Here is a 20045-nt window from a genome sequence, read left to right on the forward strand (position 1 = left end):
CTGTCATTGGGGGTCAGCTGGCAGCGTCTGATGTCGGGCACAGACGTGACACCGCAGCGCTTGTACTGCCCGTCCCCAATGGAGCGAGACACCTCTAGCACACCCAAAACACGCCCATCCCTAAAATGAGAGGAAAAACATTTCAGACTCTACCTGACAGATTATGGGTCCATAGTACTTAGAATCTCACCTTAAAAGCAGAGAATGAAAGTGTGAAAGATACAGACTGTGGAATTCACATTATTAACCAGTACTGACATTTCTTGGTCTCCAATATGCAGGAGTGTCTAGGCCATTAACTGCTGCCCTGGGGTAGGGACCCTGCCCAGCTGCACATGGGTGGGAACAGCACCTCCAGTGGCTGCCAAGCAGTACTGTCCAGCTTAACCTTCAACAGGACTCAGCAGTTCTCATCACACACCTAGGTCCAAAGTCCAGAATTGGATTTGACTGGACTGGGTAGGGGAGCCTGGCAGTGTTTTTGTATCTTAAAGCTCCTTGAGCGTTTCCCACATGCAGCGAGGGTTAACAACAGCTAGAACAGAGGGATATTTTGCATTTCAATCTAATTAGATTTGGAAAATCCCTGAGAGTGGCTATTCCTGGACTGTGGAGCACATGTCTTTTGCTCCACAGGGATGGTTTAACGTTAATAGAAATGAGAGTGTCCTGCATAGCACCATAGTTTCACCCACTCTATTTTTAGGTAAGGGGATATGGAGGAGATGGGGCAGTGATCTACAAATGGGAAGAGACATCTAAGGGACAGTCCTATTGCCAAGGAAAAACCATTTGGGGGAGCCTATTGACCCAAAGAACAATTCTGGTCTGGGCTGTAGCACTGTCACCTTAAGCAGCTGCAAGCTCTCTACCCTTCAGGCCCTTGTTTGTAAAGGGAGAGAAGACAACCATACTCAAAAGTGTGAGAGGGCACTCCACAAATGCCACGGCTGTGCGTGGGTGTTTAGGATCACCAGGGGGCTCCATGGACCAAGCAAGTTCAGAAGATGCGGTGCAGATGGATGCACATGGTAGGAAATGCTTCCTGGGCTGCTGTCCTAAAAGCAGAATTCAGCCTGGCCCTTCTCTGGGCCCCAGTTGCCCTCTCATGTTTTTTCTTCTTCAAAGACTTCTGCCGGTATCTGCAAAAACCCTAGTGATCTTCTAGAATACAAACTGTTAAAACAAACAGCAAGAGGAAACAGAGTGCACAGGGGAAGAGCTGCGGATGAAGATGGGTGGGGGCACTTGGCCTTAAGAGTGCCAGTTCAGGAAGCAGCTCACAGTGAAGTGCTATGAAAACCAACAAAGCACCTCTCCCATAACCAGGTGACTGGGTGTCTGGTGTGGATTCCCCGCAATCCAGTCATAAACCCATCCTGTTTCAACAAGATTAGGATTACAATAACCACCTCTGCCACGGCAGGTCCCAGAAGCCAAAGTAGCCACCAGCAACTTCTGGTACCGCACAACACAGTATAGAAAATGTGAAACAACTCCTAAGTCTAAAGAAGGAAAACATGAGCAGCACTGGAACTGCCATCTCTCATTCTCTATTTTTTTTAATAGTGTCTCCCTCTGTTGCCCAGGCTGGAGGGCAGTGGTGCAATCGCTCACTGGGCTCAAGTGATCCTCCCACCTCAGCCTCCTGAGTAGCTAAAGGTGCCACCAAGTCCGGGTAATTAAAAATTAAAAAAAAATTTTTTTTTGTACAGATGGGGTGTTGCCCAGGCTGGTCCTTAAACAATTGGCCTCAAGCAATCCTCCCACCTCAGCCTCCCAAAGTGCTGAGATTACAGGTATAATGTGGCCTCATTCTTGTTTTCAAAGTTCCGCATACAGAGTAGTAATCTTACATTCACTGAACTGCTAGAGTAACAGCAGAAAGCACACGGACAGGATGATGGATCCCAGGAAAAGCGTTTGGTAATGATGCAGCAAGCTGCCCTGACACTATGCCTACACCCAATGCAATGTCCTACATAGATGTGCACATTCAAATACCTGTCAGTTCAACAAAGGCCAATCACAGAGTCCCAACTCTGAGATCAAGCATCACACAAGGGTAAATCCATGCCACGTCTACTTTGGAAACTGTTGGTACAAGTTCAAAAGGATCACCACTGATGAGGCTGGTCGAGACTCAACCCCAGAGACACAGGCTTCGTACTTTCGAGTCTGCTTTATCCATTTCACCAGACTTCTTCTTTGTTTTGAAAAGAAAGGGTCCTGCGATGTTGCCCAGACTGGAGTGCAGTGGCTATTCAGAGACATGGTGGCGCATTATAGCTTCAAGCTCCTGGACTCAAACGATCCTCCTGCCTCAGCCTCCAAGTGGCTGGGACTATAGGCGCATGCCACCAATACATAATCTATCCATGTCCATTTCTTAGAAAGTCTGCACTACTACAGACACAATAGAAAGCTGTTTCACAGCAGGTTCTCCCCCATTGCCCAGTTTTCAAAGTTCAAACAAACTGCCCAAAGTTCATTCTCTTTCCCCTTCCCTCAGTTTCCCCCCAGCCCCATAATTACAACACTTAACAAGTAGTGACTTTTTTTTGAGACGGAGTCTCACTCTATCGCCCAGGCTGGGCTGGAGTGCAGTGGCGCAATCTCGGTTCATTGCAACCTCTGCTGCCTGAGTTCAAGTGATCCTCCTGCCTCAGCCTCCCGAGTAGCTGGGATTACAGGCGCCTGCCACCACGCCGGTTAATTTTTGTATTTTTAGTAGAGATGGGGTTTCACCATCTTGGCCCGGCTGGTCTTGAACTCCTGACCTCGTGATCCACCCACCTTGGCCTCCCAAAGTGCTGGGATTACAGGCATGAGCCACCATGCCTGGCCAAGTAGTGGCATTTTAAGTCTCAGCCTACCAAGCCAATCTGCCTGTCCGTTGGTACCAGCCCTCATTAGGACTGTCCTCCTGCCCTTACGCACTTCCAACGTTTGCTTTGTGCTGCTTTATTTCTCTTCTCTGTTTTCTGCCAACCAGAAAACTGTTTTCCTACTGTTTGACAAGCTGTTCAACAGTGTCTTCAGATCTTAGCTATTTTTGTTGATATTTTCTGTTCTAATTCTTTCTCTAGAGAGACTGGGTGAGACTGAGACATCCTACTACTTGTGTGTTTAAGGCTAATCTGGCTGCTAAAGCAGCTGGAAGCTGCTTGGACTTCAGCTCCTCTTGCATGTCAGTAAAAGCAAGACACAGTTGGTCTCAATAGACCATCCACAAGTGATGTTTGCAAAGTTAAGGTTGGGAGGATGAAGCTCCATCTCCTGACCATCCAAAGACTGGTGGATGCCTAAATCCAATGTATTCATACAATGAGTGCTACAAAGATAACCAAAGGTACAATGCTACAACAGTTACTTTTAGTTGTGGGAGGCCTGCACTTGATCAAGTTCTAGGCACACAGTACTGACATTTAAATTTAAATGTTGTATGTAAACTTCCCATCTGTTCAGCTGCCTTCCTTGTAAAATAAAAATAAAACTTGTCTTAATCTTCTCAGAAAAATTCACTGCTACATAGCTACTTCAATGTAAGAAAGCAGAAAAAAATAAGAATGCACAAAGATTTACATACTTTTGTTAAGAAATACTGGAAAGAATCAAGAAATAGGATGAAGGGGACAGGGATGAAAGCATGACATCTATAAATGTCTTTTTACTCAATTTAGATTCTGAAGGATGCAATAGGGAGTTTTTCATTTTTTTTTATTATGGTAATATATACATGAAATTTACCTTCTTAACCATTTTTAAGTGTACAGGTTCAGCAGCATTAAATATATTCACACTGTTGTGTTATCAGCACCACCATCCATTCCCAGAACTTTTTCTATCTTCCCAAACTGAGATTGTTCCCATTAAACACTAACCCCACATCCCCCACATCCCCCCGGAACCACCATTCTACTTTCTGTGAACTTGACTGGTACCTACGAGTGAAATGCTAGTGTTTGTCTTTTCGCATCTGGCTTCTTTTACTTAGCATAAAGTCCTCAGGTTCATCCATTTTGTAGCATGGGTCAGAATTTCCTTCCTTTCTGAGGTTAAATAATACTCTGTTATACAGACATCTCACACGTTGCTTATCTATTCATCTGTCAATGAACATCTGGGTTGCTTCCCCCTCTTCCCCATGGTGAATAAGAGTGTGAACATGGGTGTGCAAATATCTGTTTGTGTCCCTGCTTTGAATTCTTTTGGGTATATACCCAGAGGTGGAACTGCAGATCATATGCTAACTCTGTTGAATGTCTGAGGAACTGCCATACTGTTTTCCATAGTGCACACCATTTCACATTCCCACCAGTCATGCACAGGGGTTCTCATTTCTCCCCGTATTGTATAAAGGGAAAGAAGCCCTTTATAAATTGGATAAACTGAAAACAATGAACTGAGTAAAAATAAACAGAAAACTAATAATAGTAATAACCAAAGTGGCAAAATAACCACAGTAAGAAATAGTTAATTCACTTTTGCACACAGTGCCAACAGTACTGCTTTAGTGAGATATATTCTAAGGACAAGAGAACAGCAAGGAACACAAACTAAAGTTAGGATATTTTTATTTTTTGAGGCAGGGTCTCACTCTGTCAACTAGGTTGGAGTGCAGTGGCACAATCATGGCTCACTGTATCCTAGAACTCCTAGACTCAAGTGACCCTCCTGTCTCAGCCACCCGAGTGGGGGGGACTACAGGCGCACACCACCAGAAATGGCTCCACGGTGCTATTTTTATTTTTTGTACAGATAAGGTCTCACTGCTTTGCCCAGGCTGCTCTCAAACTCCTGGTATGGAGCGATCCTCCTGCCTCAGCTTCCCAAAGCACTGGAATTACAGGTGTGAGCCCTCTGCTCCCCTAGTAGTGATAATTTTGATACTATGAAACTATTTTAACAAATAAATATACTGTTGTTAAGAACCAAGATTTCTAGCATTAAGAGAAATGAGCTACAAATATTAAACCAAAGAAGAGAAAACTCTGTAATGTTAAATATGAGTAAGAAATAGCACTCCAAGCTTGCAATTTAAAATGTGTTATGTTTCCTAGTTCTGTATGTTTTGAGTGGACATAGAACTAACGACAATCCAACTGAACTGAGCACCTGAGAACATGGATTTGGGTTCTTTTTTTAAAAAAATTTATTCCCTACACTGATGAATTTTTTTTTTTTTTTTTTGAGACAAGAGTCTTGCTCTGTTACTCAAGCTTGAGTACAATGGTATGATCTCTGCTCACCGCAACCTCCGCCTCCCAGGCTCAAGCAATCCTCCCACCTCAGCCTCCTGAGTAGGACCACAAGTGTGTGCCACCACACCTGGCTAATTTCTCTCTCTCTCTTTTTTTTTGTATTTCTTGTAGAGATGCAGTTTCACCAATGTTGCCAAATTGGTCTTGAACTCCTCGGCTCAAGAGATCCACCCCCTTCAGCCTCCAAAGTGCTGGGATTACAGATCTCTGAGCCACTGTACCCGGCCTGGTTTTCGGTTCTTAAACATTAATAAATACATATGAAAAGGACACAGGAACCAGCTGGCAGGAGTTCCCACTGGCCATATCTGAAATAAAGTGAGCAGCAGAAAACACCATGACTGTGACTACAACACGCTGAATAGTCAATTGGCACACAGTGATTCACAAAGGAAGGATGGAGGGAGAGACACAGAGGAGTGAAAGAAAAACACTAATTTCCACAACTATAGGTGACTATCTTCCTTTAAAATTGGTAAAGGACAGAATGAAACATTTATTCTGCTTTTTTAGAAGAATCTATGATGTTCTCTTATTGATGATGAATAAGAAGTTTCTTTACAGAATGCCCGCTAATACATGTGAAAGGAATCACAGAATATGAAAATCATCTTTGACATCCCTGATGAAATAATGATTTAGGGATGCTAAGACCATTAGGTGAAAGGCTGACAGGAAACAGAATATTCACAAGGTACCAATGAACCTCCCCAGATTACCTGCTGATGACACAAGGTAACAGGAGCATCTGGCTGTTACCACTGGAGCCAAGTGCTGGGATTTGGCAACTGACAGGTCACATTATGTGCCTACTGAAGTGAAGGACTACTGAGTAAACAGCATCCCCCATAAAACATCTCATCTGAATCTAAAGAAGGCCTTACACCTAACTTCCAGTTTATAGGAAATATACGGAAATAACACCATAAAAAAAATACGCAAGTTCAGAATGGTGGTGACTATACAACTGCTAGCCTATAACACGGTTCAAAGCCTGGTAAGAAATTAGTCTTGGCAGGGTGCAGTGGTGCACACCTGTAATCCCTGCACTCTGGGAGGCCAAGGCAGAAGGATCACTTGAACTCAGCTTAGAAAACAGAGAGAGAGACCCTCTCTCTACCAAAAAATAAAAAAAAAGAGCCAGGCATAGTGGTACATGCTGTGCTCCCAGCTACTTGAGAGGCCAAGGCTGGAGGATTGCTTGAGCCTCAGAGGTCAAGGCTGCAGTGAGCTGTGATTGTGCCACTGCACTCTAGGCAACAGAGCAAGACACACTCTCTCAAAAAAAAAAAAAAAAAAGAAATGCCAAGTCAAGTCCACGGTAGACATGAATGCTGACTAGACCCCCGTTTGAAACAAAGATACTTTGGGGATAACTCGGGAAATAAGAATTTGGACAGGACATTAGATAACCTAATATAACCTAAGGAAATATTATTATCTTAGGTGCGAAAACTCTCATTATTTATGGCAAGAACGTCCTTATCTTCAGGAGGTGCATGCTTAAGTATTTAGGGTGTTATGTCATCATATCTGCAACTTTTAAACAGCTCAACCTGACACACATCTATACAGACTAAACATGTCACAATGTTCACTGCTAGTAGATTTGGAAATGTTTGTTTTACTACTGTAAAGTTTCTTCTGTATGTCTGAAAAATTTAATAATAAAAGCTGAGAGTGGAGGAGCCAGCCCTGGCCTCAGGCACAACTGGCCTTACTTTCGGCCATAGGACTGTCAGTATCAAATTATTTTCAAGGAGTTCAGGCAAAAGCAGAATAAATGTAAAACTTACAAGAAAGGGGAGAAGAGGTGATGCTTACACTCACATTAAGAGTCACATCCTCAGGCATGACTGTCCACAGTAGTTACCAGGACAGTAGTTACGGTGGCAAAAACTGGACAAACAACTGCTTGAGGCCTGAAAACAGGCCTATAATCCCATCACTGCTCATGCAAACTGCAGCAACCGTGAATGAAACTGCTTTTTACTAATCCAGGAGCTTTTTGAACAAATGCTAAGGGTTCCAACTACTCTCTAGAAACCTCCCTGTACCACTGACTAGATTCAGCCTAGAGCAATAAAAAAGGCTTCCCCAAATGAACAACAGAAGAGAAACTACACTTCAAAGGATAGGTAAGTGCAGTCTTTTTTTTTTTTTTTTTTTTTTTGAGATGGAGTCTCGCTCTGTCGCCCAGGCTGGAGTGCAGTGGCGCGATCTCGGCTCACTGCAAGCTCCGCCTCCCGGGTTCACGCCATTCTCCTGCCTCAGCCTCCCGAGTAGCTGGGACTACAGGCGCCCACAACCGCGCCCGGCTAATTTTTTGTATTTTTAGTAGAGACGGGGTTTCACCGTGGTCTCGATCTCCTGACCTTGTGATCCGCCCGCCTCGGCCTCTCCAAGTGCTGGGATTACAGGCGTGAGCCACCGATAAGTGCAGTCTTACACTAAGAGATGACATCTCTCTTATCTCTGGCAGAAAATAAAATTTTAATAGTCAAACTGTACAATAAACCAGAAAATACTCCTGGTCAAATTCATAATGCAATGTTCTTGAAGTGGAATTCTAAAGAAAAGACTTATGCCCTCCTTTAGCTGCCTTGGATAGAAGCAGATAATAAAACCAAAGTAGACATATGGTTTTCAAAGATTTAAAGAGAGAGTGAAACGAAACTGCAAAAGACAAAGCCAAGACAGACAGGTTCCTCTGTGCTGGTTGTTCCCAAAAAGCCCAAAGACAGTTCCCAAGAAGTCCAAAGACATTACTTAACCTGTCTTAACTACTTCAGATTTTCTCTCTGGAGAATTCACCTAAAACTGTAACTTATTCAGTGTGACAAGTGACAGGACAGTGTGTTTTTTGTTTTTTTTTTGAGATGGAGTCTCACTCTGTTGCTCAGGCTGGAGTACAGTGGCGCGATTTTGGCTCACTGCAAGCTCCGCCTCCCAGGTTCATGCCATTCTCCTGCCTCAGCCTCCCAAGTAGCTGGGATTACAGGCGCCAGACACCACGACAAATGACAGTATTTAAGAAACCCCCTAGGCACAGAAAACACTGTGAACGGTAAATATGAATTTGTCCTTTTGCAAATGTAGGGAGGCAAGAGTCCTTCCACTTGGACACATGTGAAATCTACAACAGTCATCCACCTATGTCACCAGTGTTAGATCTCAGACAGAACCTCGTCATATTGAAGACTGCCTAACAGGGAAAGTTCTACTCCTTCAAGGTCTCGGGATCCTTCTATAGCCAACAGCCCTCCTTCCCATGAGCTCCTCTCAGTCCCCTGGTTACCTGACGTTTCCTCCAGCCTTCTGTATCCTCATCCGCTCTTCATACTGAGTTGGATTATGTTCTTTGCTGAGGCTTAAGGCTGCATGTTTTTGACTCTCCTCATTATAACGACACAAGATTGCCTGGGAAGATGGAGATTATAATAGTCAGGAAATTCAGTGGGCCCAGCATCTAAACGTAGCAGTTGAAGAAAACAGTTAACAACGGAGTTTCACATTCAGCCTCCTGCTGATAAACCTAAGTTCAGAGAATCAAGCAGCAAAGAAGTGTCAAAGACACAACAGTTAGGGAGAGAGTCGCCCCTGGTTTTGATATCAACTCTGGTGCAAACTCTGCTGAATAACTACAGCCAAGCGCTCACTCTGGCTGCTGTCACATTTGTGACATGAAAGGAAGCATTCAACAAGTATCAAAGTCCCTTTTGGCCTGGAGACTACAAGGCCAGAGACATGTCCATGAGCCTATGAAAGGCAAAGAGGAGGGCAGGCGTTGTGCATGCTGGCCGAGTGCCAGGCAGGCCGTCCACACCAGTGCCTCCAGGTGTTCTTACCCCTGCCAGGCTCATTGTATCGGTTTTACAGGACACTGAGGCACGAAGAATAAGTAATGCAATAAAGTCACAGAGCACAGCCAGGATTCAAATTTGGGTCTGACTCCTAAGTCTTTATTTTTTTTATTTGTTGCCAATTTTCCTCTTGCTATTTCTGAAGTCATGTGGTCTAAACACATGTGGGCTAGGGCCAGTCTACTACAGGGTCTCCAGAATATAAACTCCACCAGGCAGGGGCTGTCATCTGTTATAGTCCCTGCTATACCCCTAGCGCTTAGTATTTGATGAATCATCCCCCTAAAAGTATCAGGGGGAGGGGTCTAAAGATGCTGCTTAAGTGTGGACAGAGTTAACTTGGTTCCTGTGACAGCTGAAGGAGCAAGGAAGGCAGTTGAAAAAGTGGCAATGGAACGGAACGTACGGTCCTGACACAGAGGCAGCAGGGTCTGCATCCAGCTTTCCACAGCAGCACCCTCTAGGCTTTACAACATCCCCATGACTGTCACCAGGGGGAACAACACCCTGGGCTTTCTCCCTCAGCTAGGGACGGCTCAGGGGATGAATGGCACCTCATCTGTTATTTTCTAGCTACAGCTTTCGAGTTACTCTGAAATCACAGCAACTTTGAGAGGCAGGGGTTAAAGCTTTTCATTCATTACTGTCTAAGGTCAGAGAAATGAAATAAAAGAAGATCTAGGCTACTTACATACTGATTACATTCTGATCCACAGCATCACACACACAAACCACGGGAGGAAAAAAGAAACAAAAAAGACAGGATCTGGGTTTTAAAGCACAAGTCTATCACAGGGCGTAAGTCTCCCCAGAGAACAAATGGCCTCTAGCTGGGCTGCTGTTCCCTTACCCAGAAGTTGAACTGCAGCAGAACACTCTGCAGCAACCCCGGGAGAAGAAAGGTTTCAACCAGATATCATCATTTTAATCTTATTCAACAAGTACTTGCTAAAGTCTTTTCCCCATACAACGTATTGTCATCTAAGTGGGTGGCTCCAGAGCCACATACCCGACTATCTCCGAGGTTGGCAATATAAAGAATGTTGTCTACAGCCAGAACACACGTGGCAGTGGACCCATCTTTCCAGGCAGGCTTCCTGGGGGGAAACACATCAGAAACACAGTCACCACCAACAGCCTAGCACTTTGGGACTAATTTCCAGAGCTGAATGGGAAGTATCTTATATTTCAAAATGGACCATTTCCTTGATACTTGCTTTTTCTCTGTTTTAGATTTAGCTAATGGTTATAAGGGCTTACTGAGTATTAGGCACTTTTCAGACAGTAAGCAATAGTGTCAAACCACATCAGAAGACTGAAATGCATTTAGGAAAACACCGCGCACAGTCCACTCAAACTTTTCAAGTTATACTTACTGGCTGGAAGCTTGTTTAAGGAACTCTTCATCTGTATGCTTGAAAGTGTCCAAAAGGCATCTCTTCACGGTTTTCTCTACACTGATTACATCTCCTGTTACAAAAGAGCCAAAAGAAAACAATCTCTCAAGGAGGGAAGATTATCCTCCTCCCACTGTAATTTTGTTTTGTTTTTTGTGGTTTTTTGGAGACGGAGTCTTGTTCTGTCACCCAGGCTGGAATACAGTGGCGCGATCTCAGCTCACTGCAACCTCTGCCTCCCAGGTTCAAGCAATTCTTCTGCCTTAGCCTCCCGAGTGGCTGGGAATACACGCGTGCACGACCACACCAGCCTAATTTTTATATCTTTAGTAGAGACGGGGTTTCACCACATTGGCCAGGCTGGTCTCGAACTCCTGACCTCATGTTCCACCCGCCTTGGCCTCCCAAATGCTGGGATTACAGGCCTGAGTCACCAGGGCCAGCCATTTTATTTTTGTAATTTCTGCACATCAACTGATTTTTAAGCATGATTAAGAACAATCCCTATTTCTTTAAAAAAAATTTTTTTTTTTCTGAGACTGGGTATCACTCTGTCACCCAGGCTGGAGTGCAATGGTACAATTGTGGTTCGCTGCAGCCTCAACCTCCTGGGGCTGAGATAATCCTCCCACCACAGCCTCTTGAGCAGCTGGGACCACAGGTGCATACCACCATGTCCAGTTAGTTTTTTTTTTTTTTGTAGAGATGGAGTCTCCCTATGTTGCCAGGCTGGTCTCAAACTCCTGGGCTTGAGGTATCTTCTGGCCTTGGCCTCCCAAAGTGCTGTGTGAGCCACCGTGCCCAGCCAGAACAATCTCTGTTTCCTCACATATAACACAGTACCATTTGAAGTTGGTTTTACTAGTTTTCCAATAAAGGCAAGACACTAACTGAACCCAAAGACAATTCACAAAAGGTGCCTATCACTCAGAATCATAAGAAGTGCCACCCGAAGTCACACCCGCATGGCCACTATGCCTGGAAGCCATGGAGTCCACTCCTCAGCACCACTCTTTTAAGACTCATCAATGATTCTCTGCTAAAGCCAAAATGACACATCTGACTGCTTCATACAGCCATCCGAACAGCAATAACCAAAATGAGTATCAACTGATTTCGTTCTCAGTCTCACCTTTAGGAAATTTTCTGATTAAGTTCTGATGCAAATTCTGTGCGGCAAATTTTGAGGCTCGAATTCCTCCATGTCCATCAAAAACAGCAAAATATGAAACCCGAGTACTGAAATAATGAATTGAGAGTTAATCAAATTCTCACAGCAAAAACCACACTTTTCCATTAAAGCTTAAAATTTCATCTCAAAGAGTGAACATTAATGAGGAAGTCACATTGGTAAGACACCAGTCACACTGTTATGAATGGGGGAAAAAAGGCTTTAACTGAGACAAACATTTAAGTAACTTTCACAGCATTTTATCTTTAAAAAAAAAAAAAAAAAAAATACTTGTGTGTGGGCCAGGTGTGGTGGCTCACACCTATAATCCCAGCACTTTGGGAGGCCGAGGCGGGTGGATCACAAGGTCAGGAGATCAACACCATCCTGGCTAACATGGTGAAACCCTGTCTCTACTAAAAACATAAAAAAATTAGCCAGGCATGGTGGCAGGCGCCTGTAGTCCCAGCTACTCGGGAGGCTGAGGCAGGAGAATGGTGTGAACATGGTAGGCGGAGCTTGCAGTGAGCCGAGATTGCACCACTACCCTTCAGCCTGGGTGACAGAGCAAGACTCCGTCTAAAAAAAAAAAACAAAAAAAAACAAAAAAAACAGATCAAGTCATTTATCAAAAAAAGTCAAAAACAGTTATGCATCACTTAACAAAAGAAATGTGCTGTTAAGTGATTTTGTTGTGTGAACATCATAGAACATATTTACACAAACTGAGATAGTGTAGCTTACTACACACCTAAGCTACATACATGGCAGAGCCTAATTGCTTCTAGGCTAAACTGTACAGCATGCTACTGCACGAAATACCAAGGCAGCTGTAACACAACGGTAGTATTTGTGTATTTAACCTTAACATAGAAAAGGTACAGTAAACATGGTATTATGGCCGAACACAGCAGCTCACACCTGTTAATCCCAACACTTTGGGAGATGGCCAAGGCAGGAGGATCACTTGAGGCCAGGAGTTCAAGACCAGCCTGGGCAACACAGCAAGACCCCATCTCTACAAAATTTGTAATCTTATGGGAGCACCATCATATATGCAGTCCATCAATGACTTGATGATGTCATTCAGCACGTGATTGTGTAAGAGCAGGGAGGATATTACAGAATTGTTACTCAAATAAATTTTAAATATCTCATTTTAAAAACCTCTTACTACTCTTATTCCTATTCCCCTTTCAAGTTTTGCCAGAAAACCCTCATATATGGAATAAAAGACATCGAATAAACTATTTCAAGAAAAAAAAAATGCCTATGAGAAATGACATTTATTCTAGAGAGCTGCTTTTCTTTCAAATTTTTTGGAATTCCTTTTCAATTTAGGACATCCTGAGCCATGAGAAAAAACCTCATCTGGTTTGTAACTCAGAGCTGTTATCTTACTGCCTGCTATTTGCAAGGCATGATTTAGTGTTCCCAATTAAATTTACACTCAAAGGATCTGCCTTCTTGGGCTCCAGAGGTCCCTTTCCTGGTGTTAATGCAAATCCCAGGCTGGGTATGGTGGCTCATGCGAGTAATCCCAGCACTTTGGGAGGCCAAGGTGGGAGGATGGCTTGAGCCCAGGAGTTTGAGACAAGCCTGAGCAACTTAAAGAGACATTGCCTCTATTAAAAAATTCAAAAAATTAGCTGGCTGTGGTGGCATATGCCTATGGTCCCAGCTACTCAGGACGCTGAGGTGGGAGGACTGCTTAAGCCTAGGAGTCAAGCCTGCAGGGAGCCGGAATTGTGCCACTGTACTCCAGCCTGAGCGAGACAGCAAGACCTTGTCTCAAAGGGTGTGTATACCGTCCCCTCTACATATGATCAGCCGCTCTGCAGCAGCCATCACCTCATCTTCATGAGTAGACCTCTCAGGACAAACGCCATCAGCCCAAATGACTCCAGCACACTGTATGTTAATGACCAACTGGTGTCAATAAACGTACGTAATGTATTTATTATGTAATTCTGAATTATGTAACCTGTGTAATATATATTATTAAATATGTACTATAATGTATATTAACAGCCAACTTCATGTCCTACCTTCTGGTTTCTTTTTCTCCAGGCCCAAGAGCTTATCCAGAAGGCTTCATTTTAGTTTGTATAGTTGCAGCTAATTTTTCATTGTCTGTCATTTCCTTGACATCATTTTGACTTTTGTTCTTCCTAGGCCCTGATTATCTGTACTAGCTCTCCTTGATCACCATTCATATTTTAATTAGTGGCTTCCAACTCTTATCTTCTAGGTCATGGAATAAAAATATTCTCTGCCAGAAGCTGCTCAGTTGCTGGTAAGGAGTAACACACGCTGCAGAGCCCTGCCATGGAGCATCGTCTCCCGCTCAGCTGCTCAACCGCGACACTACTGACATCCCAGGCTAAATAGTTCTCTGTTGTGGGGCTGCCCTGCGCTGCTAAGATGCTCAGCAGCATCCCTAGTCTCTACCCACCAGACACCAGTAACAACTCCCTCCCGCACTGTGACAAAAATGTACCCAAACACTGACAAATGTCCCCTGGGCGGGGAGCAAAATCAACCCCAGCTGAGAATCACTGATGTACAATCAAGTGATGTGTTAGTCTTTCTAGTAAATACATACTAGCCAGTCCAAAATGCCAGTCAGAACCCAGGAGATGTTAATGCCGGCTGGGCTTCCTACCACATGAGACTCACATGAGGGACGATGGGGGCCTACACTCCTCGGTGATGTCGTTCAGGATGACGTGGGCATCCTGCATCTCCTCCCTCTCACCCTTCCGCTCAGCCACATAGCCCTTCAGACCAAAGATCACCGAAGAGGCTAAGGAAAAGAGAACAAAAAAGCCAATACAAAACTGTGCCCAACCCGCTGGAAACCCTAGTCCCAGAGCAAATGAGAGGGAACTATGACTGTCTGACTCAACAATATCCTAGTGGTGCAAACAAATAAGCAATACCCCTTAAGGCATCTTCCCAGCTGCAAATCTATAACTAAAATCAGAGCACTGTTGGACAGGGTGAGCTCTAAGAGGTTGCACAGGGACACGAATGAGGAGTCAGTGAGCACAAAACAATTCTGTCTAGGGTATAAGTCAAAGCACCAGGGCAAGGGATGTGCTGCCATCCCAGAGAAGTGAGATTCAAATCAGGGGAAAGGATCACGTGCAAATTAGTCTTGTGATAATTGAATAAGGACAAATGCAAGTCAGCAGAGTTTGTCTCAAAAGCCCTGTAAGATGCCCTGAAAATACGTATTTCCATGCCCAACGCTGGTGAAGAATTTGAACAAACAGTAGAATTGGTTGCTTTTACTTCAACTGAGGAAGAAAAAGATAAAAGATTCCAATGCAGGCAGAGATCTATTTAAATTTAATGGTTAGGCTCATTTAAGCTCATTTTCTGATAACTAATGCCAAATAATAAACACTGTGAAGAGCTGTCCTCTGGGAAGGGACAAGCTAAACTGAAGATGACATCTTCCCAGCAAAGCTACAAGTGGGTTTTTTCAATACCTCTGCCTGCATCGTACAGCTTTCACTAAGATAATTTGTGGCAAAGGACAATGCAGTCAATGAAAATCCCACAGCTCGGGCCGGGCGCGGTGGCTCACACCTGTAACCCCGGCACTTTTGGGAGGCCAAGGTGGGCAGATCACGAGGTCAGAAGATCGAGACCATCCTGGCTAACATAGTGAAACCCCGTGTCTACTAAAAATACAAAACATTAGCCGGGTGTGGTGGTGGGTGCCTGTAGTCCCAGCTACTCAGGAAGGCTGAGGCAGGAGTATGGCGTGAACCCAGGAGGCAGGAGGTAGCACTTGCAGTGAGCAGAGATCGCACCACTTGCACTCCAGGCCAGGTGATAGTGAGACTCCGTCTCAAAAAAGAAAGAAAGAAAGAAAGAAAGAAAATTCCACAGCTCAAGAGTACTTTAGTACCACAACTGAAGTATTTATTCTCTTTAGTTAATTCTTTTCGTTTTCTTCCCCATTAACTTTGACAAGGTACACAACTGACTACAAATTTCAACGGCTTTTTCCAGGCTTAGGGAAGCTGCCTACAAAGCTAAATCACGTAATTCAAAGCACTAATCGACAAACTGCGAACAAAGATTGGAAGTCAGAGAGACACTAGGTGGTCAAAAACTAACCATTCACTGCAGAAGACTAAGAAAAAAACCACCTGTATTTTTTAACTCGAGGAACAAATGTAGGTTTCCTATCTGATCAAAGGTAGGATCAGAGATAGATGTACATGAAAAGTAGGGGAAAGCACAGAGAAACTTGGAAATTCATTTGCAAAAAGGGAACCCTACTCATCTCTTAAATACAGACATAAAAAGAAAGTATTATTAGAAAGCTGAAACTGGTTTTGCTCTGGGTTGTTTTAAAATATGAAGTCTAATACATTTGTTTTCAAACTGTCTGAAAACCTTTACAAACTTTCTTTTCCACAAGCTCTTCACTGCCATTCTTCTCTTCCTCGGAGGTTTTTCTCTTTGCTCCTTTCCCTTCATTCTTTACCATCTGGGATATTGACGGGGCAAGAGAACCTGGAAATAAAGTAAAAGCCGGACAGAAACACAGCTGTAGACTGTTGGAAAAAGTCACTAGCAGACTGGGCTTCATCCTTGCACTCAAAGACAAGGTCATTTCAAGCAAGGTCTGGCAGACACAGGCGGACCCAGGAGTTGTGTCTTCATGGTGGTGCGGGGGGTGGGGGCAGGTCCCCACAGTGAGAGAACATAAAGATCTAGGCCCTGAGTCAAACTGACCCTGCTGAAGGGGTTTGTAAAAGACTTTTCTCAGTGGTAAAAATATATTTTTTTCTGGCCTGTAGCATATACATGTTTTTATATCCACAGGTTCTTAGTGTTAAACACTTACAAAATCTGTAAGCAAACTAACATATCCTAAACAAGTTCCAAAAAGTAGTACCCAAAAAGACTCAAAATGAGGTAAATGACAGCCTTTAAGAACTGTAATACATCCTTTCAAAGGCAAAATAGGGCTGCCACAGCTGTTCCCACTAGCAAAAGGATGAATCTATACTCAAAGCCAGAGCGAAGGGAATCTGCAGTGTATATGTGTTTGAAATCAGAAAAGTCAAGTTTCAAAGAGTGTGCAACTTAACTTTTCAGTCTCAGCTGTCTTCACCTATGTGTAACATGGTAAGAATACTGTCATCTCAGAGGGACGTTTGAAAATAGGTGAGCACAGGTAAGAAGAGCATTTGTTACAGTGCCTAACACATCAATCTCCAATAAGGGCAGCTGTTGTCCTAATAAATGACTTGAAATGTTCTCTGCATTTAGGTATAAAAGTATGCAATAGCCAGATGCAGTGGCACATGCCTGTAGTCACAGCTACTTCCAGAGACTGAGGCAGGAGGATCACTTCAGCCCAGGCATTTGAGACCTGCCTGGGCAAAGTAGTGAGATGCTTCTCTTTTTAAAAAAAAAAAAAAAAAAAAGGATGCAAGTACTTACTACTTACTCAACCTACTCTTTGCCAGACATTTCTTTTTCTTTTTGTTTTTGAGACAGGGTCTCTTTCTGTCACACAGACTAGATCGCAACGGCATGATCATAGTTTACTGCAGCCTCCAACTCCTGTGTTCAAGTGATCCTCCCGCCTCAGCCTCCTGAGCAGCTGGGACTGAAAGCAGGAACTACCACACCCAGCTAATTTTTTAATTTTTTTGTAAACACAAGGTGTCTTTTTTTTTTTTTTTTTTTTTGAGACAGAGTCTACTCTGTCGCCCAGGCTGGAGTGCAGTGACGCAACCTCAGCTCACTACAACCTCCACCTCCCGGGTTCAAGCGATTCTCCTGCCTCAGCCTACAGGCATGCACCATCACACCCAGCTAATTTTTCTATTTTTAGTAGAGAGGAGGTTTCACCATGTTGGGCAGGCTGGTCTCGAACTCCTTGTGTCAGACATTTCTTAGTGCTGAGGAAAAGGTAATGAAAATGTTCCTGCCCTCAAGAAGAGTAAATTACTTGCACAAGCACCTATTTCTGCAACAGTGTAACATGATACACATATGCACCCTGCATAATGCAACACAGATGTTTCCAACAGTATCTCTCCCAAAGGTCCCCATTAGTGTCCTGTGGCTTACTGTGTGGGTTCCTGTTTTCTCCAAATGGATATGAAACTATCTTCCTTTAAAATTCCAAAACAGATGGCCAGGTGTGGTGACTCACGCCTGTCATCCCAGCACTTTGGGAGGCTGAGACGGGCAAATCATCTAAGGTCAGAAGTTCAAGACAAGCCTGACCAACAAGGCGAAACCCGGTCTCTACTGAAAATACAAAAAATTAGCCGGGTGTGGTAGTGCCTGTAATCCCAGCTACTCGGGAGGCTGAGGCATGAGACTCACTGGAACCCAGGAGGCGGAGGCTGCAGTGAGATGAGATCTCACCACTGCGCTCCAGCCTAGGAGACAGAGCGAGCCTCCACCTCAAAAAAAAAAAAAAAAGAAAAAGAAAAAGGCCAGGCGCAGTGGCTCATGCCTGTCATCCCGGCACTTTGGGAGGCAGAGGCAGGCGGATCATGAGGTCAAGAGATTGAGACCATCCTGGCCAACATAGTGAAATCCCGTCTCTACTAAAAATACAAAAATTAGCTGGGTGTGATGGCGTGCACCTGTAGTCCCAGCTACTCGGGAGGCTGAGATAGGAACTTGAAACTGGGAGGTAGAGGTTGCAGTGAGCTGAGATCGTGACATTGTACTCCAGCCTGCCAACAGAGTGATACTCTGTCTCAAAAAAAAAAAAAAGGCCTGGCGCGGTGGCTCAAGCCTGTAATCCCAGCACTTTGGGAGGCCGAGGCGGGCGGATCACGAGGTCAGGAGATCGAGACCATCCTGGCTAACACCGTGAAACCCCGTCTCTACTAAAAATACAAAAAACTAGCCGGGCGCGGTGGCGGGCGCCTGTAGTCCCAGCTACTCGGGAGGCTGAGGCAGGAGAATGGCGTAAACCCGGGAGGCGGAGCTTGCAGTGAGCTGAGATCCGGCCACTGCACTCCAGCCTGGATGACAGAGCAAGACTCTGTCTCAAAAAAAAAAAAAAAAAAAAAAAAAAAAGGAAAAGGAAATAATAAAATTTCAAAAAGACACCTTACAGCTTTGTTATTGACTTCTAAGCAAATTACACTGTAGTCAGAGAATACAGTCTGTACAAGAAACAGATTATTGAGGCTTATTTTATGGTTTAGTACATAATTAACTTTTGTAAGTGGTTCCTGCCTGCTTAAGAATGGTTCCTGCCTGCTTAAGAATGTGTTATCGGGCCAGGCAAGGTGGCTCACACCCATAATCCCAGCACTTCGGGAGGCTGAGGCCGGCAGATCACGAGGTCAGGAGATGGAAACCATCCTGGCTAACACGGTGAAACCCCATCTCTACTAAAAATACAAAAAAAATTAGCTGGGCATGGTGGCAGGCGCCCGTAGTCCCAGCTACTTAGGAGGCTGAGGTGGCAGAATGGCATGAACTCGGGAGGCGGAGCTTGCAGTAAGCTGAGATGGTGCCACGGCACTCCAACCTGGGCGGCAGAGCGAGATTCCATCTCAAAAAAAAAAAAAAAAAAGAAAGAAAAAGGAAAAAGAATGTGTTATCGGCAGGGTGCAGTGGCTCACGCCTATAATCCCAGTACTTTGGGAGGCCAAGGTGGGCGGATCACAAAGTCAGGAGTTCGAGACCAGCCTGGCCAATATGGTGAAATCCCATCTCCACTAAAAATACAAAAATGAGCCGGGCATGGTGGCGCATGCCTGTAGTCCCAGCTACTCAGGAGGCTTGAGGCAGGAGAATCACTTAAACCTGGGAGGTGGAGGTTGCAGTGAGCTGAGATTGCGCCACTGCACTCCAGCCTGGGTGAGAGTGCGAGACTCTGTCTCAAGAAAAAACAAAGAATGTGTTATCTTCTCAAATCTAAAACATTAGACCCAAGATTATATATCCAAAAAATCAAGCTTGCTAATCGTGTTATGTAAATCTTCTAAATTGTAACTACTTTATTGTCTTTTGTCCTGTAGATAAGAGACAGCTATGCTGTATCTTAATTTCTTTTATTAAATCCCTTAATAGCCTTCTTTAAACATATTAACTTTCGTTTTTTTTTGGAGACAGAGTGTCGCTCTGTCACCCAGGCTGGAGTGCAATTGCGTGATCTCAGCTCACTGCAACCTCCGCCTCCCGGGTTCAAGCGACTCTCCTGCCTCAGCCTCCTGAGTAGCTGGGACTACAGGCACATGCCACCATACCCAGCTAATTTTTGTATTTTTAGTAGAGACGGGGTTTCACCACGTTGGCCGGGCTGGTCTTGAACTCCTGACCTCAAGTGATCTACCCGCCT

At 44.3% G+C, this 20045-nt stretch overlaps 1 protein-coding gene across 3 annotated transcripts in view; it reads right to left on the minus strand.

Moving 5' to 3' along the window:
• Positions 1 to 20045, minus strand: part of ILKAP (ILK associated serine/threonine phosphatase) — a 33960-nt gene that overhangs the window by 3122 nt on the left and 10793 nt on the right. For 2 of the 3 annotated variants that reach the window (XM_001094705.5, XM_015111470.3), the window contains exons 4-10: positions 16112 to 16231; positions 14375 to 14501; positions 11657 to 11763; positions 10504 to 10597; positions 10137 to 10224; positions 8563 to 8684; positions 1 to 120 (exon numbers count right to left, since the gene is read on the minus strand). In XM_001094705.5, coding sequence (XP_001094705.3) covers positions 1 to 120; positions 8563 to 8684; positions 10137 to 10224; positions 10504 to 10597; positions 11657 to 11763; positions 14375 to 14501; positions 16112 to 16231 — 778 coding nt within the window. The remainder of the gene's footprint in view (positions 121 to 8562; positions 8685 to 10136; positions 10225 to 10503; positions 10598 to 11656; positions 11764 to 14374; positions 14502 to 16111; positions 16232 to 20045) is intronic. The other variant, XM_077958012.1, reaches the window with a different exon arrangement.

Source organism: Macaca mulatta, chromosome 12 (assembly GCF_049350105.2).
Source record: "Macaca mulatta isolate MMU2019108-1 chromosome 12, T2T-MMU8v2.0, whole genome shotgun sequence".
Lineage (NCBI taxonomy): Eukaryota > Metazoa > Chordata > Mammalia > Primates > Cercopithecidae > Macaca > Macaca mulatta.